The sequence below is a fragment of the Sminthopsis crassicaudata genome, chromosome 4 (assembly GCF_048593235.1).
Source record: "Sminthopsis crassicaudata isolate SCR6 chromosome 4, ASM4859323v1, whole genome shotgun sequence".
Taxonomy (NCBI): Eukaryota; Metazoa; Chordata; class Mammalia; order Dasyuromorphia; family Dasyuridae; genus Sminthopsis; species Sminthopsis crassicaudata.
The window spans coordinates 118,654,529-118,680,727 of NC_133620.1; the positions used below are offsets into that span (position 1 = coordinate 118,654,529).

Consider the following 26,199-nt stretch of genomic DNA (forward strand, 5'->3'; position numbering starts at 1 on the left):
ACTGAGTGGACTACCTGTGTCTATCTTTCAAGAGGATGTGATGAGAGTCACACAAGGATGGGCAAAACTCCTAAATCACTTTTATAACAGATCCATTTGAGTACATTCATTAAGTGTTTACTAAATAATAATAATAATCAATAAGTCAACAAGCATTAATTTAACCCTTAGAATGTGCCAGACATTATAATAATAGTCTCTATTATGTATATTTGTTGAGGAACTAAGATTTCCAAATAGCCATGATATAGTTCTATCTCTATTAAGTCTTGGGTAGGAAAATCATTTTAAAGCAATTTCTTTTTTTCTTTTTTTTTTTTTCTTAGAGGTAGGGGGAAAAGGAGCCATAAGTCCCTCTGAAGGCACAGATAATGCTCAGAGTCCCTAGTTATAACACTTTCTTTCTGAATGGTATAAAATAGTGGTGTCACTCTCAAACAGAAATGAAGGCTACTAAACAGTATAAGAATCCCTGGCAGGTTGCATAATGACTTCATTTTTAAATGCACTGTTATCTATGTTTTATTGTATTTTGATTTATTTTGTTAAATTGTTTCAAACTATATTTCAATCTGGCTTGTCCATAATAAGAATATTATGGTAGAATGAGGCCTAAGGGCTTCATGTTTGACATCTCTGGTATAAAATACCTACACAGTGATTTCTGCTGTTCCTCTAACTAGATATTCCATCTCCTGATGGCAGACATTTTCACTGACTATCCCCCATATCTGGAACTCTCTCTTCTTTCATCTCCATTTCTTTCCTGGTTTTTTAAAGTCTAGGCTAAAAATCTCTTTCTCCAAGAAATCTTTCCCAATCCCACTACAAGTAAGTGTCTTCTTGGTGGATTATCTCCAATCTATTTTGTATATATTGTCTTTGTACATAGTTCCTTGCAGGTAATCTCTCACTAAGATTATGAGCTTCTTGAGGTGGTCTTTGTATCCCCAGAGTTCAGCACAGTACATGTTGTTTTAACTGTTGTTCAGTTTTGAATGATTCTTTGTGAACTGTCCATGGGATTTTCATGGCAAAGATGCTGGAGTGTTTCCCCATTTCTTTCTCTAGGGGATTGAGATAAACAGAGGTTACATGATTTGCCCAACATCACATAGTAAATAAGTGTCTGAGGCTGAGACTTAAGGTTTCCTCGACTCCAGGATCAGAGCTCTATCCACAGAGCCATCCAATTGTCTCCACAATTTTTCCTTTCTCTACATTAACAGTTTCCACCTTCTTTATTAGAAGAATAAATGATTTTCTTTGGGGCTATCTGAAGATAGGCCAGTTTGCCTCCACTGTATTATTTTTTAGTAATCCACTTGTAAATAGAGTGGGTCATCTAAAAGTTATTTTTTAGTCTGGAGTGATAAAATCCATAAGAATTATTAGTAAATAATTGGTAAATTGGTAAATAATACCAATCTAAAATAAGCATTCTGCTAGAAATTGTTGAACTTGACTGATATAGTAAGGAAGATCTGCACAAAGAAAGAAAGCTAGAACTTAAGAATTTGGTGTGGCAGAAAGCCCCAGGACACCGAGTTGTGAGGAAAGAGACAATTTCTTTCAGTAAAATCAAAGGAGGCCCCTCTACTTGCTCCAATTACATAGAAGACATCTGAAAAGTGAAGATGGTATTAATAACAAAGGCCTAAAGAAGCAATTTGATCTTTAGGTCACTCTCTAGTACTCCACAAAAATATATTAACTTAAAACCCTAATGATATAATTTAGCAAAAAATTGTTTCTCTCTGATTAGACAGACAAGAAAGCCTAGAGTTTGTCTCCCTGCTCCCCTCCACCCCCAAACACAAAGTACTGCAGGGCAGCAAGCAGAAGGGCGGGGCAAATGAGGTCATTTCTATGATTGACAGCTTTGAATTCTCTCTAGAGCAGCATGGAAGGACACAACCCCTGGGTGGAAGGTGGCTGGATGTGCCTCATTAGTAACAAAGCAACTGTCCCGTTTGTGTTTTTACAGCTATAAACACAAGTCAACTGAAGAAAGACACACCAAGACTCTATGCCATGCCATTTCTGTGTGCTTTTTTTATGGAAATAAGTGTTTTAATAGCTGGGTTTAAGAGTTATCTTATGGATATTCTCCTTGCATATTCCTAGGGTAAGAAAAACCACAGAATTTACTAGTTTAGGCCTCTCTCAGGATGTGAGAGGTGATACTTCTAAATAAACATGAAAAGATCTTATTCCTTAAATTTATTTATGGGAGGATTTAATTCATAAATTCAATTTAAATTAATATTTATTTAGTATTCTCTACGGATTCAGAATTCTTGGCCCAAGCAAAACAAAACAAAACAAATCCCAAATGCTCCCATGCATAGTAAATCTTTACTGTGGCTGGTTAAGCCCCAATAGCTTTATTTATAATAAGCAAATAATTCATTCAGATATAAACTGGGCAGAATGCATTAACATCTCAATATCATTAAATTCTGCATTTACACGGATGTGCTGTATAATTTCATGCTTGTGAAACTGCATTATTACACTGCTTAGAATATATATTGCATTTGAAATTCACAGAGTATTGGTTTAAAAAATCATGTCAGGCAAAATCTAAACCCTTGCGCTGTGCTCTGTGAAGAATTTCTATTTAAAGTTATTTAAGAAAATAGAATTATGGAAATTTTAAACTCTTGTTTTTCCTTTTTAGATATGATGTAAGGTCATTTTAAAGACAAAGAAATCATATTATCTTGAATGCACTCAATCTAACTTAACTGAACATAAAAGAAGTATTTAATGATTAAAACCCTGCATTCACAGTTAAAAACTTCAAAGATTTCTTACATAGAATAAATAGACTTAGAACTGGAAGGAAACGAAGAAGTCATAGTTGACTCCTGCACTTTATAGATGAAGAAATTGAGTAAGCCAGAGGTTAAGTGACTTGTCCAGGGTCACACAACTAATATGTGCCTGAAACAGGATTCAAACTCAGGTCTTCCTGATGTCAAGTCCAATACCCTATCCACTTTCCATCTATGCCACCTATCAGCCTCATACTTGGCCATACTTTAGGTGTCAAAATGAAATCTTTAATAGTATTATATGGGAGTTTGTTGAAATATCAGTTGAAATCCTTATTATAGTAGGGACATGTTTTATTTGCCATCAATTTGTCATTTTGTAAAAACACACAAAGAAAAAACCCTAAGAGTTTTTAGTAATGCTGTGTAAACCTATAAGCCTCTTAAGTCAAAATGTTCTTAAGTCACCAGGAAACATATGATTAGTGCAATTATTGTTTCCTTAGAAGAATTCTGAGAACTAAAAGGGTTGCAGAATTAGGTTTCCTAGTTTCCTAAAACAAATTGCATATAAAGTTTCCTAGTTTCTTAAAACTGAAGTTGTATATAAAGTTTATATCTTTTTCAAAAACTGTGGAAAAGAAGATATCTTTTTTTTCTGGTATTTTTTTTTTTATTAAAGCTTTTTATTTACAAAGTATATGCATGGGTAATTTTTCCAACATTGACCCTTGCAAAACCTTTTGTTCCAAATTTTCCCCTCCTTCCCCCCCCATCCCCTCCCCTAGCAGGCAGGTAGTCCAAAACATGTTAAACATGTTGAAATACATGTTAGATCCAATATATGTATACATATTTATACAGTTATCTTATTGCACAAGAAAAATCAGATCAAGAAGGGAGAAAAAGAAAAATTGACAAAGAAAACAAAATGCAAGCAATTAACAACAGAAAAGGTGAGAATGCTATGTTGTATTCCATACTTTGTTCCCATAGTCCTCTCTCTGGGTGTAGATGGTTCTCTTTCTTCATCACTGCACAAGTGGAACTGGTTTGAATCACCTCATTGTTGAAGAGAGCCACATCCATCAGAATTGATTGCTGTATAGTTTTGTGGCTGTGTACAATGATCTCCTGGTTCTGCTTTTCACTTAGCATCAGTTCATTTAGGTCTCTCTAAGCCTCTCTGAAATCATCCTATTGGTCATTTCAATAATATTCCATAACATTTATATACCATAACTTATTCAGCCATTCTCCAACTGATGGGCATCTACACAGTTTGCAGGTTTTTTGCCACTACAAACAGGGCTGCCACAAATATTTTTGCACATGTAGGTCCCTTTCCCTCTTTTAAGATCTCTTTGGGATATAATACCAGTAGAAACACTTCTGGATCAAAGGGTATGCAGAGTTTGATAACTTTTTGAACATAGTTCCAAAGTGCTCTACAGAATGGTTGGATCTGTTCACAGTTCCACCAACAATGCATCAGTGTTCCAGTTTTCCCAAATCCCCTCCAACATTTCACATCTTTTCCTGTCAGAAGATAACAATATCAAACACACACACACACACACACACACACACACACACACACACACACACACACACACACACATGCTTCTTTGAGAACTAATCTTTAAATTATGGAGGCAGTAATAGTTATTTCAAGTGTATTCATTCTGCTAAACTTCTTCCCTTTTTTTGGTGGGGATGAGTGTATATAAGTTCTTGAGGCATCTGCATTTGATGGTTTTTTGTTTGTTTGTTTGTTTGTTTTTTTGAGGAGCTAAAGGAGGGGGGGAAATAGGTATATGTATGAAAAAATGTCCAGTGCATACATGAGTAGTCTAAGAATTATATCTAGACAAATGAGACCAGTCACATACTCTACCTGTAAAGGGCTAGAACTGAGCAGATGCACTTAACCGAGATAACCTAGATAACCTAGATAACCAAGCACTTGAGGCTTTCTTTCAATTGGACAATTCTCTATTAACATATGCTTGGAGGATGACCCTACTCAACTCCGTGCAGGCTCAGATCTGTGGGTGTGGACAGAGAAAGGTGAGAGAGATCAGAGGGTGGAGTAGGACAAGCAGATTCACTCTGGCTACAGAGAAAAGAGGTGTGGAGATTCCTATATCTAATCCCCTGTGACCCCAAAAGACCAAGAATAAAGACTTTTGCTTATCCTGACTCCAGCTGATTCTAAAATATCCAGGGTACTAACATGGTCACTACATCTACCCTCTTTTTTATAAGAAAGATAATTTTTCATGATAAATAAAATAATGAAATAAGTAGATATTAATTAAAATATGCATATGTAATTTATACACATATAAACATGTGAATACATGTGCATGAATAGACTATTGGAATAAAATATGTTAATAATGAGAAACAACTTACTTTCTCAGTTTAATTTTGTTCAAAAGCAGCTATATTTTCTATTTGGTTGATTTAGGAAGGAAGCACTAAATCCTATTTAAATTAATATTCTATCAGATGAAAGAAGGCTCCATTCTCCTTTTTTTAGTGGAGGTTTTTGGCCATTGTGTTAAATTCCTCAGTAAGAGAAAATGCACTCAAAAGATCATGCTGATCAAAGACCCACTTCCCAGAAGAAAAGGAGAAAGAAAAATCTCAAAACTTACCATTAATGAATAAGGTGTTTAATTCTAAACCATTTATTTTTGCAATCTGTGAATATATTGATTTATTCTATCTTCTTGAAATAACTGATCAAAACACATGCAGTGTATTTGGTATGTCTGAAAATAAGAAATTAAATGAAGATGTTTTGAACAACCCCTGAATTCTATATGCAAAATGTGTACTAGTAGTACTGAAGGGTCTTCATTATCCTAAAATAGCTATTTGGGTTGCCTGGAAAATCAGCAATGGAAAACAATCAAATCCAATGGTCTCAATTTCAATGTTTTACTGTATGAAACAAGCAATACACAAGTTTAATACTTATGACATTTCAGTAAAACCACACTTTCGTGTATTAACCTTATTGGGAAAGTGATGATAATTACTGATTTTGTTAATTCACAATTGATGTAAGGTGTAACCATATAGTGGTTGACCACCTTCTCAGACAGACACTATCCTCTTCACAGGTTTTGGATGACCCGCCTCTTCTGATGTTCCTCAGTCAGAATCCTTTGTCTCAGTCTAGGGCTTTGTCCTAAGCCCATTTCTATTCTCTTTCAGTACTCTCATCAATTCCCATGGATTAAAATCTAGTCTCTTTTCAGCACTTCAGGATTGCCTAATGGACATTTTGAAAGTCTGTTCCTGTAGGCTTCTCAAAGTCATCATGTCTAAAAAAATCATTTTTTTTTCACTTCTAAAACCATTCCTCTTCTAAATTTCCCTTTGTGTGTTAAGAGTACTACTATGTTTTTAGACATTCAGCTTCGTAACCTAGGAGCCAACCTCCAATCTTCTTCATCTTCCACAAAAAGTTATCAATTCTTTTTGATTTTTCCTTCACAAGAGAGTTTGCATCTGACTTTTTCTCCATTTGCAGCTCAATTCAAGCTCTTCTAACATCTTGCTTGGATTATTGCATCAGCCTCCCAATTGGCCTCCTGGCCTCCAGTCTCTCTCCTTTCCAACCTTTTTTTTCTTTTCCAGCCCCTTTCTCCCTTTCATCCTCCACATAGATGACAAAATAATCTTTCTAAAATACAAGTCTGACTGACAATGTCATCTTCCTGTTCCAGAAGTTTTCTATGCTCTAAAGATAAAATAGAAAAGTTTAGCTTTTAAAGTCTTTCACCAGTTTATTTATATTTCCAGTCTTATTATGTATTTTTTTTCATGCACTCTACAATGCAGATAGACTTTCCTAATTGCTATTCCCCAAACTTAGCTTACATGTATGTAGAAAAGGCAATAAGTGTTAAGTAACTTCCCCAGCGTCACTGGTAGCTAGTATCTGTGGCACATTTTAACTCAGGTCCTCTTGATTCCTGGCCTGTACCACCTTGTACCACCACTACTTATTCAATGCACCATCTTGCTATCCCTTATTCTTTGAAATTCCTTTTAATAGCATGTTTCCAATACACTGAGGGACAGCCTCCTCTTTTTTGCCTCTTAACATCTCTAGCTTTCTTTAGGGCTCAGTTCATGCCAAATCCTATAAGAAACTTTTCCTGACCTACCTAATTGATAGTGGTCTCTCTCCCCTTGAATGAACACATTTTACCCAATATGTTATCCCAGTAAATTGCAAGCTCCTTGAGAGCAAGTTGGGATTGCATTTTTGTTTTGTTTTTTTCTTTGTATTCCTAATGCCAACCACAGTGGTTTGCACACAAAAGTCACTTAATGTTTGCTAAATTGAATTGGTTTCTTAGTATAATTTTTCAAAGGATAAAAAGATGGAAAATAAATATATAAATCCTTCCTACAATCTCTGTGTGTGTGTGTTTTTTTTTCCAAAAGAAGTGCTGCTTGTAATAAAAATAAAATGAAATGTCTGCACTTCCAAGTAACTTATTTCAAGATAGCTACTTTTTTTGGTTTGGTCTAACTTTGACTGATGGAATACAGAATAGGAAAAAATTCCTTAAGACAACTTCTCTCCAAATAAGGTCCTTATTTGGTAACTTACACTCAAGCAATGGAAAAAAAACAAAAAAGAATGGCATGAGAGAATCTAACGCATACAAATATGGAATGCCAAAATTTTATAAAAATATTTCTTCTCTGAGAGATTGACAACACAGATCACTAAAAACAAACACCAAAATGCATGCCCTTCTCTTCTTTAAGACTGATCTATATGTAGAATGCTAAAACAGTGTAGTTTCAAACTCTTAACTGTTTTCTCCTTTGCATTTTAAAGTAAAGTTCTGCCTAGCCTTGGTGATATTCTGCTTTTCCTTCTTCTAAGGCAAATTTCCCCCAGTAATTCTGAGATCCTTTATCATGAAATGAATTATTTCTTCCAGTTGGGGAAAAGGAAGAATGCTTTCCTGTTTTCTACTCCTATTTCTGATAGGTCTGTAAGACAATTTCTGAAACCAAAGTTTTAGTTTCTCCAAAGTATCAATGCTGGATAGATCCTTTATCGAAGATTTACTGAAAGGTAAGGATGAAAAATATAGTATAAGAAAGCATGGACAGATTCTGATCTACCACAATGATGAATCCCCCAACAAGGAGGAGATGGCAGATTTTATCAAAATACTCAAAGCTGTGGAGAAGCCCTTATCTTAATCCAGTACAGGCTTTGCAACAATATTTGGAGCGCTTCAAGGAATCTTCAGAACATATGTAATTACTGCAGTTGTATGGGTTGGACAGAGGCCTGTGCATGAGCATGCTCAGCTTGTCTTCATATCACCCTTAGTCATACTCTCAAATGGGGCTATGCTTATATTTGGTGCTGATTGCTTTATGGAAGTGCTATACATACACTGTATGAAAGAATCTAATGCATATAAATATGGACTATAAATACTTTAGAAATAAATGATAAATAAATCAACTATTACAAACCTATTAGACCTAATTTATATGGGTAGCTCCCACTTTATGGAAATTTGATCTGTGAAAATCCAGATTTATAAAAAATGTAAACCAATAGGAGATATTTGCTTGATGAAGGTATTACATTCATTGCAGGTAGTCTTCACTGTATGCTTTTAAGCAGACACTTCCCAATTAATTTATTAACTTCAAAATTAGGTTTATTTGCAAAAATGTCTACTATTTCTATGGCAGAGAATAAGATAGATCTGTAATGTCTCATACAAGAAATTCACTGTCAACTTCTATAAATCACCCAATAAATTAGGTAAATAAAATATATGGAATAAGGTCAAAGTCAAAAGAATGGATGCCATTTATTTATAACAATTACTGAATGAAACTTACTTCAATTAAAATTTAAAATTTTACTTACAAGAAGTTAAATGTCTCTTCTATTGTGTTTATGTTTTCATATAAAGTTAAATTTTTTTTTTCTAAAGAAATTCTGAAAATATTTATTCTAAATTACTGCCTCTTCCAGGTTTATATTCTCCTGATATTTTCGGAATGCCAGGAAATGGAATCCCCAAAGTCTTAGCTGATGTTCTGACTACTTGAATTAATAGGGCATTTCAAGGATTAAGAAACTGGCAAGATTATATAGTAGATTTAATCCCAGTGTTGGAAGCACCTCACTTCCTATTAAAGGGGAAGAAGGTGTTCTCTTAGACACTTAAATACTTCTTCTGAAAACCCCGCCTGGCTTCTAACCTTAAATACCCATGATGGTCTATAGACCCTACAGGGCTGACAAGAGGAGCTGTGAAATGTGGATTTTACTAAGGAATGGATTGGCTTAAACTGTTTGATGCAGTACTTAGAGATAGGGCTGAGGAGGTACCAAGGGAAACTAACCCAGCACCAGGGTCCTAGTCAACATAAAGACAAGCTATTCATCTTGTCAGATGTACAGTTTTGGAAGGTGGAGTTTCCTGTCCTCTGCTGGCATGATGGCCAGTTTATTCTGGACTCTTCTGTGAAGGAGAATAAATGCAATAAAAAAGGTTAAGTGTAGGCTGGACTGCAGGAGACATATTTTAAGTACTTATAATCCTGGCTGAGAATATTATTTGGTCAGGAAGAAAAATTCTTTGAAGATTTCACTCAGTCTTCACAGCCAATGACATTTTAATATTCAATATTTTATGTGACATTTTAATATTCAATATTTTATGCACTAAATGTTATGTAAAAGCAGGATTATACTTGTTTTACTTAATTCCAAAGAACAGGATTAAGAGTGGTGGATGAAAATTATAAGTTAGCATTAGATTCAATATATGAAAAAACTTTCCAATAACAAAATTAGATAGAAGCAAAATAGGCTGTCTCATTTGGTAGGAATGTTTTAAAAAGGTCTCCTGCTTCTGACAGGAGTTGGTCCAGATGACCTTTGGGATTTTCTCTCCATCTAACTACTAGAAAATATGGAAAATGCTGTTTGACATTTACAGTCCTTCACAACCTGGGCCCATGTCCTTTTTCTGCCTTTTTTTTTTTTTTTTTTTTTACACACAATGTTCCTTTTTACACACACTTTTAAAACAAGTGTTTGGGCATTTTCTGATTGGGAAATGTTATATATTCAGTCTCCTGCATGGCTTTGGCCTCAAACTCTGAGATGAAGCAGAGTTTTCCCCAGTGTACAGACTGGCATTTTCCTCATAGAGTCAGGTAGGCCTATATCCCTTTGAACAAGGTTAGGAGATTTGGCTTTGGAAACTGGAAATGCCCTCTGTTATCCTACCATCCCAGCCTTCACGTACATTATATGTGCTGGCTGGATTGAAATCCAGCCAAAGTATGTACCTTTTCTTTAGCACTCAATCCCTTCTGTAGGCTATTCTTCACATTCCTCATTGCCATCTTTTCAAAAACTCAATTTCTTTCAAGGGTCAGTTCAATCATCACCTTTTACATGAGGCTTTTTTTGGTCTCCTAAGCTAATAGTGCTTCCTCTCAAAATTATCTTTTATCTATTTTTTTTAAAGTAATAACACACTCTCTCTCTCTCTGTCTCTCTCTCTCTGTCTCTCTCTCTCTCTCTGTCTCTCTCTTTTACTGTTCTAATATGTTTTTAATTGAAACTTTTTATTTTCAAAACATATGCATGTATAATTTTTTAACAATGACCACTGAAAAACCTTTTGTTTATATTTTCCCTCTCTTCCTCCCACCCTCTCCCTTAAATGGAAAGTAATCCAATACATGTTAAACACTGTAAAAATATATGTTAAATCTAATATGTTGCATCTATTTTTAAAAATTTTAAACAATATTTTTTCTTTACTAATTCCATGTAAAAACAACTTTTAATATTTTTAAGTGTTGAATACCAAATTCTATTACTTCTTCCTCTCCCTCCCCTACCCCCAAAGTAATATTATACATGTTTAATTATGTAAAACATTTCTATAATAGTCATTTTGTCTTGCATCTATTTTGTCTTACATAATTATGTGCATGTTATTTCTGTTATTAAGTTGTATATTCCTCAAGGGCAAGAACTATCCACTTTTGTCTTTTTTTTACTATTATTGTCAAGCACAGTGTTTGACACAGAAAAAGTGCTTAATAGTTGTTAATTGATTAATCCTTTCCAGTTCTGTCATCCATACCTATCTCCTCTTCTAATTCTGAATAATCAGCTGTTAACACAAACCTGGGAGACTCTATGAACTTTTTGGAGGGGCTCTGGGTAAGAGAGATATAGATGGAAATCTTAGGTCTGCCATATACTATACATGTGACTTTGGGCTAGTTCTCTAGCATCAGTTTGACACATAAAGTACCTACATTAGGACTATAAGATATTAGGAACACTGTCTAATTTAAACATACCTAATCAAGAATCCTCTCTAGAACATCTTGAGTGATCATTCAGCTTTTGTCTGAAGATTCCTAAGAAAAGGGAAAACTACTATCTGGTGTAACTCCTTTTGATTGGCTCCATATAATCATGACTAATTGATTCAATGACAAAACACTATGTACTTACATGCAAAGTACAGGTGAGACAAAAAGAAATTCCAAGAGAGTCCAGGAGTTCACATTCTAATAAGGAGAGAGAATACTCACAGAGCTTCTAGCTGTAAGGCAGAAAGGCTTCTTGGTTCTCAGGGTGGAGAGGCAAAGCAGATAGTTACATACTTTCTTTCATATAATTTCTATTAATAAGATCATATTTGTTACTCATGTTGAACCATTTGCCAATGCCAAGGATTATGGTAGTTGAGATTTTGTTTTCTAGACCTTTAGTAGTGGTGACTGTAGTTGACAGGATATATCTCTGTAACTATTGTTCTCTTAGATAAAAGCTTTAGGGGCTAGATTGGAAGCAGAGCTCGTGGTCTTCCTATTATTCTTGGGCTTACTTGCCTTTTAGTGGCAACTGGTTGGTAATTAATGCTCATGGTGATGGGGATGGCAGCCCTTCTCCCCAAAGACCTTTTGATCTCTCAATAATGGCTGTGGGGAGCCAAACTAGAGGCAGTGTTAGCGGTCTGGAAAGTACTGCTATTTTTGAGATACTAGGAAGTTTTTCTTTATATCATCCTTAAATCTTACTGCCTAGGGATAAGGAAAAGAGATCTAACCCTTCTTCTATATGATAGTTTTTCAAATGAAGAAAGGTATCAAGTTTCTTCTAAAATCTACTCTTTTCCAACCTACACATCTCCAGTTCTTTTTACAGATGGCACTCACCCTCCACTGGACATGTTCTAGCTTTCAATGTCCTTCCAAAATTGTAGGGCTTGGAACTGAGCACAATACTTCTGATATGGTCTGGTCAGAGCAAAATTTAGCAGGATGACTACAGATACATTTTTCCTGTTTACATGTGATATTTTCATTAGTCTTTGTGTTCCCAGTTTTTTTGGACCTACTAGTAAGTATTTGGGGTATATGGGTACTGAGAGAGGACTGACAGCCCTGCGGTAAGGGCTTGCTGAGCCCTTTTCAGGGCTGTTCATCCAATTCTGCTATTTGCTTGGCACTCAACTTTCATCTGTGGCTCCAAGAAGTCACAGCCTGTGCTGTGGCCAAACCCCATTCAACCATACAGGATGACAGGTTAAGTTAAGAAACTAACAGGCCACAAACTTTCAGTGAGTTAGGAAAGCATAACTTCAAGCATGTGAAAACTTTCCCTAGTGGAATGGGCAGATTTGTTCTAACAAACATGAAGGAGGCTGAAGCAGGCACTGACTGTGGAAGCTTGGAACTTGGTCAGACTCTGAAGATACTGAGGTCATCCACCGCATCATCACCATAATGACTTCCAACTGGCCACTGGAGTTTTTTTTTTTTAACTCTAAAAGAGACAATGAAGCTGACAACCCTGTGCAACTCTGTCTCACTTAAATCCAGTTCACTATCATGATGTCATTGGCCTTCTTCAAAAACAAGGACAAAGCAATAGGTAATTAATCAATATTGGCTGGAAAGATGGGAATATTCAATGTTGGAGAGTTTGTGGAAAAATAAGCACACTAATATACTATTGAGACAGGAATTAGTTCAACTAATCTGGAAAGCCATTTGTGGCCAAGCAAAGAAAATAATTAAAATGTTCACACTCTTTGACTCCATTAAGAAGCATATACTCTAAGATCAATGATAAAAACAAAGTTCTCACAGGCACTTAAATATTTATATTAGTTACAAAGAACTAGAAACAAATTAAGAGGCCAATCAATTAGAGAATGGCTAAACAAATTGCAGTACATCACTGTAATGAACTAAGTTCTATTTATACTGTATAAATCTTGTTAGTATATTTTTTTTCCTATTGTTTCCTCTATTAGAATATGAGTGCCTTCCTTTGGATTCCTAGAATAGTAACTGGCATATAGTAAGTGCTTAATAAATACTTACTGACTGAGAGTTAAATATTACTGAGCAATGACTATAATGAATACAATGAAGTAGAAAAGGCTTACATGAACTGAAGAAAAATGAAGCACTCAGAACCAAGAATACAATAAACATAATGCCTATAACAATATAAATGAAAAGAATAACATCTATAAAACAATTTAATTTTTTTTCTAGGATGACCTATAACTATTAATGATCAGCATTTGGATTTGGATCAGAAGCCACCTGTCCTAAAGTCTAGTGTACACTTTTCTATATTCTCCAGAAGAACAGTATAAGAAAGAAACTTTGTTGAAAACTGTGTTAAAAGGGGGCATCTAGGTGGCGTAGTGGATAGAGCACCAGCCCTGAAGTCAGGAGGACTTGAGTTCAAATCTGGCCTCAGACACTTAACACTTCCTAGCTGTGTGACCCTGGGCAAGTCACTGCCTCAGCAGTCTTCAAATTCTCTATGATCTTCCAAAGATTCCTGACTGGATCAATAATCTTATCTATTTATCTATCAGGCTTTTTTCCCCCCATCTTTTAATACTTTCTGATTTGGTTCACTTAGCTCTATTAAGGTCATGTAGATATTGTCTTATAGCTCCCTCCTTAAATTGGATTTCAACTCCCAGGTTGTCATTTTTGTTGTTGTTGTTCTATTCTTTTTAATTTAAAGATTGTTCTCTTTGACACATACAACATAGAAAATAAGAGTTGAATAATTCTTCCTGTTCTTCATGGTTTATCTTTCTATTAAATCTGAAAAACAGGTTTTATTCCCTTTTTTAATCTTTTTGTTTTCCCCAATAAATTTATCTTCTTTCTCCCCATTTCAGCTAAGGACCTCACCTCTTACTTTTCTGAGAACTGAGATCATTCTTCTCCCATTATTTTCATCTCAAAACCCTTTGATATAATCTCCCACTCTACTACTTTCCCCAAATCTTTGGAGAAAAATATGTGCCTTTTCTCCCTCCCAAGGTCAAATCTATATAGGATCTCATCTCCATCCATCTTCTCCAGAAGACTGTATTCTCAACAATCACCATTCTTTTAAATCTCCAACCCTTTCCCTTTTTATTGATTCCTCATCTACTGTCTTTAAACATGCCCAAATCTCTCTCCTCCCTTAAAACCTTTCACTAGACTCTACTATCTCTTCAAGTTGTTGTCCTAAATGTTTCCTCCTTTTCTCAAACTCCTCAAAAAAATGTCTACAATCCCCACTTCTACTTCCTCTCTTCTCCATTAACTCTTCAATTCTTTATAATCAGATTTCTGACCTCACCACTCAACTAAACTCTCTTCTAAGTTACCAATAATCTCTTCATGGCCAAATCTAATGATCTCTTCTCAATTCTCATCTTTCTCAACTAATCTGTGGATATTCTCTCTTGTCTTCTGGTTTTTACTTTATCTGACTGAACTGCTCCTTATCAGTCCGTTAGCTCCTTACCCTGATTGTACCATCTAAGTGTGGTGTTCTTCAAGGTTTTGTTCTAGGAACTCTTCTCCCTCTATACTCTTTTGGGAATCTCATTAGTTTCAGTAGTTTTAACTACTATTTCTTTTTTTAAAATTAATTTTATAATCATAATTTTTTTGACAGTACATATGCATGGGTATTTTTTTTTTTTACAACATTATCCCTTGTATTCATTTTTTCAAATTTTCCCTCCCTCTCTCTACTCCCTCCCCCAGATGACAGGCAATCCCATACATATTAAATGTGTTACAGTATAACCTAGATACAATATATGTGTGTAAATCCAAATTTCTTGTTGCATGATAAGAATTAGATTCAGACGGTATAAGTAAGCTGGGTAGAAAGACAATAGTGCAAACATTTTACATTCAATTCCCAGTGTTCCATCTCTGGGTGTAGCTGTTTCGGTCCATCACTGATCAACTGGAACTGAATTAGATCTTCTTTATGTTGAAGATTTCCACTTCCATCAGAATACATCCTCATACAGTATCGTTGTTGAAGTGTACAGCGATCTTCTGGTTCTGCTCATTTCACTCAGCTTCAGTAAGTCTCTCCAAGCTTCTCTGTATTCATCCTGCTTGTCATTTCTTATAGAGCAATAATATTCCATAACATTCATATACCATAATTTACCCAACCATTCTCCAATTGATGAGCATCCATTCATTTTCCAGTTTCTAGCCACTACGTAAAGAGCTGCCACAAACATTTTGGCACATACAGGTCCTTTTCCCTTCTTCAGTATTTCTTTGGGATATAAGCCTAGTAGTAGCACTGCTGGATCAAAGGATATGCACAGTTTGATAATTTTTTGGGCATAGTTCCAGATTGCTCTCCAGAATTGCTGGATTCTTTCACAACTCTACCAACAATGCATCAGTGTCCCAGTTTAACTACTATTTCTATGCAGATGAGTTACAGATACACCCACACATATAGAAAAACAAACCATATTATCATAATAATACTACCTAATGATCTGAAGATATCTTAAACGTGTAAAATTTATTATCTTTCCCCAAAAACTCTACTCTCATTCAAACTTCATCATTTTTCTGAAAAGCACTATTATTCTTCCAGTCTCCCAGTTTTTGGCATTATGCTGGACTCCTCATTCTTTCTCACCCAACATACCAAGTCAATTGACAAATCTTGCTATTTCTGCTTCCATAATAGCTCTCTAATCTGACCACCCTTTATAGTCACATGGTCACTAGTTTAGTTCAGGGTCTCATCAACTCTTGCCTAAACTACTGTATCAGCCTCCTGATGGGTCTGCTTCTAGCTTTTTCCCATTCTAGTTTTATCTAGATCCTGATGCCAAAATAATTCTTCTTAAGCTAACTAGATCTGACATTATACTCCCCTACTTAATTGCCTCCAAAGGCTTCCTTTTCCTAGTATAATATAATACAAACTCTTGTTTTTTAACTTTTGAAGCCCTACACAACTTGGCCCCAACCCAATTTTCCAGCCTTACTGGATATTTCTCATATACCTTCCTATACTATGCAATCCAGACAAACTGGTAGTCTCTCTCTTCTTCACATATGACATTCACTCTACCCATCTTTTCCCTTCTTCCCTACTCTCAAAATTCCTTTTCTTAATCCCACTTTTTCAATCCAATATAAGAATTCAGTTCCACATGGCAAGGTACTTAAAAATTTTTTTTAAACTGATTTAAAGGCTATAAATATTGATAATGTAAGGGCATTTTATATTTTAACATCTGTTTTTTTTTCTTGTGAAGTAGTCATCTTGGAACTACAGAATATATGATAAATTATATTAATATGAAATACTTCTAAAAATGTTAATTTTGGTCCTACCTGGGATGTCTAGTTTTATGGGCTGTACCAGTTCCGGCTGCTTCAGCTGATTCCCAAAGTATACAAACCATTCCTTTATTATGGGACAGGAGCTGCAAGCATCTAAATAAAAAAACAATTGAATCAAAAAGTATATATGAGTACTGACATTCATTATAGTTGGGAGTGTGATGAAAACCCTTGAGGTTTTCTATCTAGATTTCATAGCTACAGCAGGGTTACAATTAGGTCTTGTTGAGTTATTTTAGTCATATCTGATTTTTTATGACCCCATTTGGGATTTTCTTTTCAAAGATATTAAAGTGGTACCATTTTACAGATGAGTAACTGTGGCAAATGGGATAAGTGTCTTGCCCAAGGTCACACAGCTAGTATGTATTTGAGATCAAATTTGAACTCATAAAGGTGAGTTTTTCTGACTCTTAGGTGCTTTATCCACTGTGCCATCTAGCTGCTCATAATTAGGTCCTTCCAATTTGGTATTCTTTTTGGGTTCCCATATCTAAGTGTTTTAAAGATATTTTTAGCAAGTGACTATTTGGTCTTCTTCCTTCAGAAATGTGATACTTAACAAATCCTGGATTTAGAAATCACAGCAGGAAGATCTAGATTCAAGTCTTGTTCAACTATGTACTAGTTAGGGGACATCAAAACAAGTCACTGAATTTCTCAGTCTTAGTTTCTTTATTTGTAAAACTGGTTCAGTAAGATTGGCCTTACAACAGAATTATGAGGATTGTGAATGTGAAAACTCTCAAAACCCCAAAGTGTTATACTTTGTTCACATTTTAAGATAATGTTTTTAAAAATTATTATTTTTATGGGATGTTTTAAAAGTTAAAAATTTCAAATACTAAAACCTTGGCCAGTTTTCGCACTGAAAAAACATTGAGATACAATATAAAAGACAAGGAAGAAACAAGTCTGAGACATCAAATAACAAGACGAAAGTACAAAATGTCAGTAATTGCTTTGGTCAAAATTGTCTCCTTGTTTCAACAATTTACATTTTTTTTAAATCAATAAGCTTTTGTTGATAGTTTTCATACCTAAAAGGCTCATAATAAATGTCTCTTTGATTCTTAGAATTAAAATTATAGGATATTTACCTTATCTCTATTAATTTCAGAAGAACCTGAGAAGACTTTCATGGACTGATACAAAATTAAGTAAACACAAAGAGAAGGACAATTTATATAATAATGATGATCTAATAGACAACATTGAAATATTTAGGCACACTGATCAACACAGCCACCAACAATAACTACAAAAGACCAAGGTGAAATGTGCTATCCACTTCCAGACAAAGAACTGATATTCAGTATATAGATTGAAGCCTATGTTCTTAACTGTTTGTCTCCTAAATGGGTGTTTCACTATCACTGTATTTTAAGATCATGCCTATTCTCTTTCCCCTTTGAGTCTCTGTGTCTTCCTTGAAGAATAAGCCCCATGTTTCTGAGAAGAATGCTTTGGAACTATTGTTGCTATGCCATTTGAGCAAATGCCTCTTCTAAAAGATCACACAGATGAAACTTTTTTCATATATATATATATTATTTGCAAAATATTTTATGATCATATCTAGATGAGAATAGATGAAGAAACATATTGTGTTAAGGTGAGCTGAGCACAAAGCAGAAACTAAAAGCTATCATTTATTTGCCTGCTATTAAAACAGTGTTTCTGTGATAGTCAATGTGTAACAGGATTAAGATATCTGAGTTTCTTTCTCAATAGATAGGAGGTAGAAATAGGAAAAAAGTGCCCTTCAGAAATGAAATACACACACACACACATCCACACATATATATTTTAAAAGATAAATTTGGTAGACTATGTGACATTGTCATTAAGATACTTCAATCTGTGTCTAACAGCTACCTCACTATCTGGCTAACTATAAAAGTGGATTTAATGTTCAAATTTTAGTTAATCTTATAGAAATTCTGTACCATGACACATGATTCAATCAGAAGTTCTAATGACAGCATAAATGTGAGGGTCAATTTAATTTACTAATCTTAGAAATGAGAGTAATTTTATCATTTATAATAGTCAAGTGGTTTATGCTAATTTTTAAAATTGTTAGCAGTAATATAGGTGCAGATATTTTCAGATTCTTCTTTTTTAAAAAGAACAATTTGGTTCTGTATTATAACAGAAAATGCTGCCTTCAACAATCAATGGGATTAATAAAAACTGTATTCTAATCTAACTTTTGCCTTCTGTCTTCATGCAAGATGCAATATGAAAACAAAACATTTGAACTCTCACTAAAAAGACAAACCTCTCTCTCTCTACATATAAACACACACACACACACACACACACACACAAGCATTCTGTTTCCATGACTCTTACTCCATTTACAAGATACTAAATATCCAGATAAAAACTTTAAACAACCAAATATCAGCATAATGTCAAGACTCTTAACATTTGGAAAAATTCAGAAGTAATTTTTCAATCCTTATCTATATTGTTATGTTGAAAACACCACTTCATTTTAGCATTATTCTTTTTAAAAATATGCCTGCATTTCCTCTATCCTTAAAAAACCCTCACTAGATTATAATATTCTTGCTAGATATCATCCTATATCACTTGTCACTTTCTTAGTATTACTCCTCGGAAAAAGTAATCTCTATTAGGTACCCTCACCTCCTCTCTTCTCACTCTGCTGTAGGGCCTCCGACCTCATCAACCCATTACAACTGCTTTCTCTATGGTTACCAGCTGCCAAAACTAATGGGTATTTTCTCAATTCTCAAGCTTCTTGATCTCCAGGAAGTATTTGGCAATGTAGATCTTCTCCGGGATACTTTCCTCTTCTTTGGATTTTCATGACACTAGTTCTCCACTAACCTATCTGAATCTTTATCCACATCATAACCACTAACAGTATCCTGCAGGTGTCTTTCAAGACTTTGTCCTCCGCCCTTTTCTCTGCTCTCTTAATTTTGTGATCTTTTCAGCTCCCATGGTTTCAATTATCATCTTTAAGTTGATGATTTCTAGTTCTATATATCCAGAACGAATCTCTCCAACTCCTATCTCCATGCTCCCTGAGTCCTTCATACCTGGAATGTTTTCCATTTTCACTTACACCTTTTAACATCTCTGGCTTCCTGCAACTCTTCAAATGTAAATTTCTGTAGAAATCTATTCCTTTCCCTTTTACACTCTCTCCACCTCCTAGCTACTATTGCCTTTCCCTCCAAAATTAAATGCCTGTTAATTGTTTTGAATAATACTTTTTCTAGTGGTATGGAAGCTGGTTGAATAGGGAATAACTAAACAAATAGGAATGATATAGAAATATTAAGAAGCAATGAATCTGAAGAACCCAGAGAAGAAGAGGAATTCTTATGTGAACTGATACAAATTGAGGGTATTAGAACCAGGAAAATTATATGCATGATGACAATAATGTAAATGGAAGAAAAAACAAGAAATGAAGTGTTACATCATTATAATGACCAAGTCTAATTCTAAAATAAAGAGAGCAAAGTCCACTTTCCTCACTTCTTTGCAGAGGAAAAAGAATTACAGAACAATGTAAGGACTATCAGATTCAAATTATGCACTGCTACCTTTTTTCTCTGTTGATTTAAAAGTCATTTATTATAAAGGTTAGCTCTCTGGGTAGGAGAGGAAAAAGTAATATATTTGGAAATAAAGATGATATAAAAGCAAAAGATAGCAAAAAAACAATACAAAACAGCCCACAGATTTTACAGAGAGGAAAAATTAAGTTTCCTATATTTGTACTCATACAAATGTGGTTATTTAAAATTAATTTTGAATTGTCTGAGCATCTGAAAAACAAAATACAGGGATTTCTTGTAGAAGCATTTGAAAAAAAATTAAATCCTTATGTAACAAGGGACTGAGATTGGCCAATTAGAGCCTTGTCCTTATGAAAATGCTCTGCTCATATAATCCCCATATGGAGAGATTGTTTCAAGATATTGTTTCAAGTCTGTTTGAAGAAGAACCTCCTTTCAATGGGCTTCTGAGCCACAGATAAGAATGCTTACAAAAAGGCACTAACCAGATGAGTTAGGTTCTCTCTTATCTGGCTGCATTCAAGTGAGGAGTGTGGTCAGGCTCTAAATAGGGAGAAAACGCCCCAGACAGGCCACCAGGTAAGCCATGTATATGGTATGGTTGCTTTTTCATGTCTATTATGTCGGTTTTTTTCCTACTCTTGGTTGAAACAGTATTGAACAAAGCTATGACCTTGTGAGCTTCTAAAGGTCAGAAGAGCTAAGGGTCCATGTCTGATTTTACTGACAGCCAAGACCAGTGAAAAGAGAAGTCTTGGGCAACCTGCTTAAACCAACCCAGAAGTGCACAGAAAGCAGCAAAAAACACAACAATGCTGATTGGCAAATGAACTTGGTGGAGTGAATGGTTTAAAGAGATTGCTAGTAGTTATAGCTAATTCTCCCAGAGCACCAATTGGTAGAGGGGAGTGTGAGCTTCCACATATTGAAGAAGAATGCTTTGTGAATTCTACCTTTGCAATAATATTTACCTTTTTGGTAAAAGTTTATTGATATTAACTGGTTAAATGATGCTGAAGTGATATTAGAAGAGAACACATAGAATGGGGGGCTTAATTTAAATGACTTTCAATAGGTATTGCTGGCTATTCAATGGCAGCCTAACTCTCTGAGGGAGATGTATCCTAGGCTCTGGAAGTCATTTCCCCAATGAGAGTCTGAGTTGAGATGATCCTCAGGGCTTAAAGGCCAATACTTAAAGAAAATAGACATTCCTATGACTCAGATGATCTAAAGGAAGTTTTGTAAAGAGGCAATGAATTTGACAGTTTCTATTTATTCAAATTGTGTCAATTACCTGACATTCCCAAACTCTCCAAGTTCTCCTTGCCCTTAATGAGAATTCATGATTAAAACCCATATAACTGGATAGAATGATAAAAGAAAATATTTTATCATTTTTTAGTTCATTATAGGAATTGTTCTTTTGAACTATTTCTATTAACTGGAATATGCAGTTTTTCTATTACTATTACCTAGCTGTGGCTGAGGTTGAAAAAGAGACAATGGATTTACTTTTTGCACAATCTAGATTCCCTTACTGCCCAATAACTTTTAAAATTATAAAAAGTGATTTAGGCACTTAATCAGAAGATGGCAAGGATACAGATGTAGGGGCCTGAAACTTGTGTACATTTATAGTTTTATTTTTGTTTTTTGCTACTTAGCTACCTAGTACACAGTATACATTCAACTGAGTATATGGGGAGTGAACAACAGATGCAACTCAAATACTACAGTAAAGAGGTTTGATATAATATATAGACAATTCTTCTTCTGATCAGCACAACTGTAGCACACAACAAATATTCTTTTTCCTTTCTTATTCTTTAAAAATCTGTGCCTTTCATTTTGCTTTTTATTTCCCTATGTGACCCTTTTATTCCTCTGCTCTTAAGGGCATTGAACCTTCTCTTGTAAGAAAACAAACAGTTTAATAAAACAAATGCAAAAGTAAACACATCTGACACTATATGTAACATTCTACAAGCTAAGACTGTCACATCTCTACTGGGAAGAGGAACCAAGAACTGTTATACAAATAGTATCAGGGAAGTCAGGATTTTAAATACCTGGCTAATGCTTTATGGATCAATGCCTGAGAGTCCAAAGATGTAGAAGTTAAAAAGTAAGCTTATCAAGTATCCATTTAAATGAAAATATTTATAGCAGCTATTAGTCTCAAAGTGGAAACTAAGGATGGTGCTATTTCACATCACCCACTCTTCCCAGAGAAATGATGAATGAGACATTCATTTTTAGATATGGCCAATGTGGGAATAATTTTTTTTAAGTTTTTTTGTTGAGGAGGGGCAGTGAGAAGGAGAAACAATTTAAAACATTTTAAATTGAGGAAGAAAGGCATACAAGGGTATGTGGTTTGTTTCAAGACAGATAAAAGACATTTAAGTGGTTTAAGGAAACCTTTGGGATTTTTTTTTTCAATCCTAATCAATCAAGAGTAGCACTATTTAAGCTTTAAAATATCTTCTATCATCTGCATGAAGTTGAACTATTTGAGTTATTTCATATTTTTAAGATACTCAGCTCAAATCCCACTATTCCAGGATCTCCCCAACCCTCCAAAAATTAATCTGAGATTACATTGCATCTGTGGATTATTAAACTCTATATGTTTATAAATAAATTGTTTATATGCTATCTTTCTCATTAGATCCTTGAAATTCTTGAGAGCAAGGACTATGTTTTTAACCTTTCTTTGTATATCTAGAGCTAAACAATACCTAGCACATAGTTAAGTATTTAATTGTTGCTGTCCTTCCTTTTAAGAGGACCATGATATCAAGAAGATGATGCCATCACATGCAAATAAGTTGGATTAAGGGAGTGAGACTGTACAAGATCACCTGCCTCACTTTTCCCTCCAGAGCCATCTGGGTCCAGTGGCCAGATTTAGGTCAGAAAGACTGGAGACAGTCCTGAATGAATAAGTGTTTAATAAATGATTACTGACCAATTAATTGTTTTTAGTCACTGAGTTCCTGCTAAAAAATCTTAATATTCCTAAAAAAGGCAATAAATATATCAATCTTAATCATCTTTGCCAAGATGATAACTAGGTGAAAGCAGAGCTATTTTTGATGGTGGAAAGAAGAATAGTTCCAGTCAGATAAGGACAGGCCTACTGGAAAGGACATACAGAAAGCAGCATATGAAAAAGACTTGAAGGTACTACAAGAGGAGCACACCAAAGACAAAGGAACTTGTAGCAGTTTTAAACCCACTCAAATCTAAACTAAACAAGGTGTGGTTTCTGCTCTTTTGGAGTATACAATCTAAAATTCTAAACAATAATAGCAATGTTTAAATATACAGCTGCTTTAACGGTTCTAATTAGTATTAATGAATTATTAGTCAATGAATGAACAAACACAAGCTTAACAAATATAACTTTTCAGGTTCCACAATAAAACCACCCCCCCCAAATCTATTTTAGTAAAATTTGATAAATTTTATTTAATTATTATTTTAACCTAATTTACATAAGCTTAATAAAACTGAAACTTTTTCTTCCAACTTAGTTTAAAATTATACCCTTAGAGGTATATTTCCCTCAAATACAAAGCAAATGACATTTAAATGCATTTGGAGTCAAACCCTGCAAATGGAAAAAAATAACTTCTTTTTTTTTTTTTTTAAATCAAGTCAGTATTTTCATCTTTTGGGTTTGTTTAAGAAAAGGTATGCCTGTTTATTGGAAGCAAAATCTAAAATGATATTCTAAAAGGCAATATTGGTTTCTAGAATTTTATTAAAGTCTTTCATTTTAACATTTCAATCATTTCCAGATTTCCCATAAATACACTAAAGATTATTTTCTACAAGGCATTTAAAACAGGATGAAAATGTGTTATGAAAAGAAAACATTAAAAATATCAACATGAATGAATGAACAAAAATTATTAATTAAGTGCTTATGTTATGACAGGAATGAACTGAAAAAATATTTATGTGTATGGACTTATCTTTTTACTTGTTCCTCAGTCAGTTGGGGAAAAAAAGGCATTTCTTAGACAGTGAACCCTTTCTTTTACATGATGAAATCTTTAGCATACAAAGGAGTAAACATGTACCCAGGTTATAAATGACCATAATATTATGTTCTACAATATTATTTTTTCCAGTAAAACTATTTCATGTGTGTCACTCACTTTCCCTTTAAAGTTGTCAAGTATCTCTTTTCCATAGTTTAGTGCAGTTGAGTGGAAGGAACCCAACATTAGGTTCTAGATTCCATCTCTGCTACTTACCAGCTTTGTGACCTTAGGGAAGCCATTTGATCTCTGAGTATGTTTTCTCTAGATCAATCAACAAAGAATTCATTAAGTGTCTACTATACCAGGGCACTATGCTAAGGGGAACAAAAAGAGAAGTGAAACAATCCTTGCCTTCAAGAAGCTTACATTCTATTGGTAAGGATAACACTTATTTATGTGTAAATACAAGCAAAATATATACAAAGTAAAAACTTTGAGGGGAGAGTGGGAAGGCAGTGCTTGATTCATGTAAGTGAAGCATAGGCTGAGCTTTGGAAAAAACTAGGAATTCTAAGAAGTAGAGGAAAGGAATGCGTTGAAGGCAGTCCTGAGGATGCGGTAGGATGGCTGTTAAATGCCAAGCAGAGAAATACAGATATAACAGAAAACCCCTGAAGTTTATTAAGAAGGAAAATTGAAACAAAGTCCTGTTTTACTATAATCATTCTTGCAGTACTGGAGTGAATGAGCTAAAAAAGGGAGACGAAGCACAGAGACCAATTAGGAGGCTATTTGGGATAGTCTGGACAAAATTATGAATTTAGCATGGTGATTTGTGAACAGAGGGAAGGGGTGAAAGCAAGAAATGTTATGGAGCTAGATGACTAAGATTTTTTCCATATGGAAATGTATGGCTCTGTTATCTACTTCACCATTATATTAGGGAGACACTATTTTGATAGAAAGAATATTAGACTTCATATCAGAAGATCTGTGCTTTAGCCTTGACTATGTGACTCAGGGCAAATCCATTGACTTCTCTGGAACCATTTCTCATCTATAAAAAAGGGATAAGGAAATCTGCATTATCTACCTTACAGAAATGTTATGAGGAAAGGGCTTTGTAAACTAAGATGCAATATAAATGCTGCTTAATATCTGGCATTTATCTGGGATCTTTAGGATTTACTAAGCATTTTATGCACATTATTACAAGGCTTTCAAAGCAAAACCTGTGAGAAAGGTACTTCATATATTATTGGTATAGTTTTGCAGATGAAGAAACTGAGATTCAGTGAAGTAAAGGAACTTTCTCAGAGGTCACATAGCTAGTAAGTGTGAGACTCAGGATACATTTTTCACTGCACTTTCCAACATAAAGTCTCCAAAATCATTATTTCTTCACAAATTTATTAAGTTATGAATTTAATTAATAGTTATAACATTAAGACTTAGTATAAGCAAAGAGTACTTAAGAACAACATAAGCAAAAGTTATGAACTAAAGCCAGTAATAATTTATTTTCAAAACATGACATGTAGGAAATCAAAAGCAATGAGAAAATAACTTATAGAATCTTCTAAGAGTTGGAAGAAGCAGAAGCCTAGGAAGGCAAAAACCAATTTAGAAAGGAAGAATATTATTTTTAAAAATACTTTTTCTTAACCACTCAGAGCTTTTAATAACTTACATAGTACAATAAAGCAAATAGAATAGGATTGGAAAATATAGGCAACAAAATATTCCACCAGCATCCCTGAAATAGTCAGGTGAATTCTCTACAAGGGATATATAAAAAAGAATAGATGAGAATCAGGCTGAGTGGGTATGAATAACTTGGGAGATGCATCAGTGGAAAAAGAACCCACATTACTGATACTGAAATTGTCCTCAAAAAAATTTAAATTCATAAAGAACAAAAAAAAAGTAAAAAAAATTCAGCTAACCTCATAAAATATTTTAAATCAACATTATTATTTTCATCTATTTATGGAAATGGTTTGATAGGGAAAGAAATTTTTCTCGACAAATCACATTAATTAATTTTTTAATTAATAGCGTCTATTCTCAATTATACACAGGAAGGCACAAATGATC

The 26,199-nt window shown here is 34.4% G+C and overlaps 1 protein-coding gene across 4 annotated transcripts in view; it reads right to left on the reverse strand.

Annotated features, from left to right (window-relative positions):
• The window catches only part of FAM120B (family with sequence similarity 120 member B), a 121,993-nt gene that overhangs the window by 72,512 nt on the left and 23,282 nt on the right, over nucleotides 1-26,199 (reverse strand). For all 4 annotated transcript variants that reach the window (XM_074309276.1, XM_074309277.1, XM_074309274.1 and 1 more), the window contains exon 4: nucleotides 16,530-16,631. In XM_074309276.1, coding sequence (XP_074165377.1) covers nucleotides 16,530-16,631 — 102 coding nt within the window. The remainder of the gene's footprint in view (nucleotides 1-16,529; nucleotides 16,632-26,199) is intronic.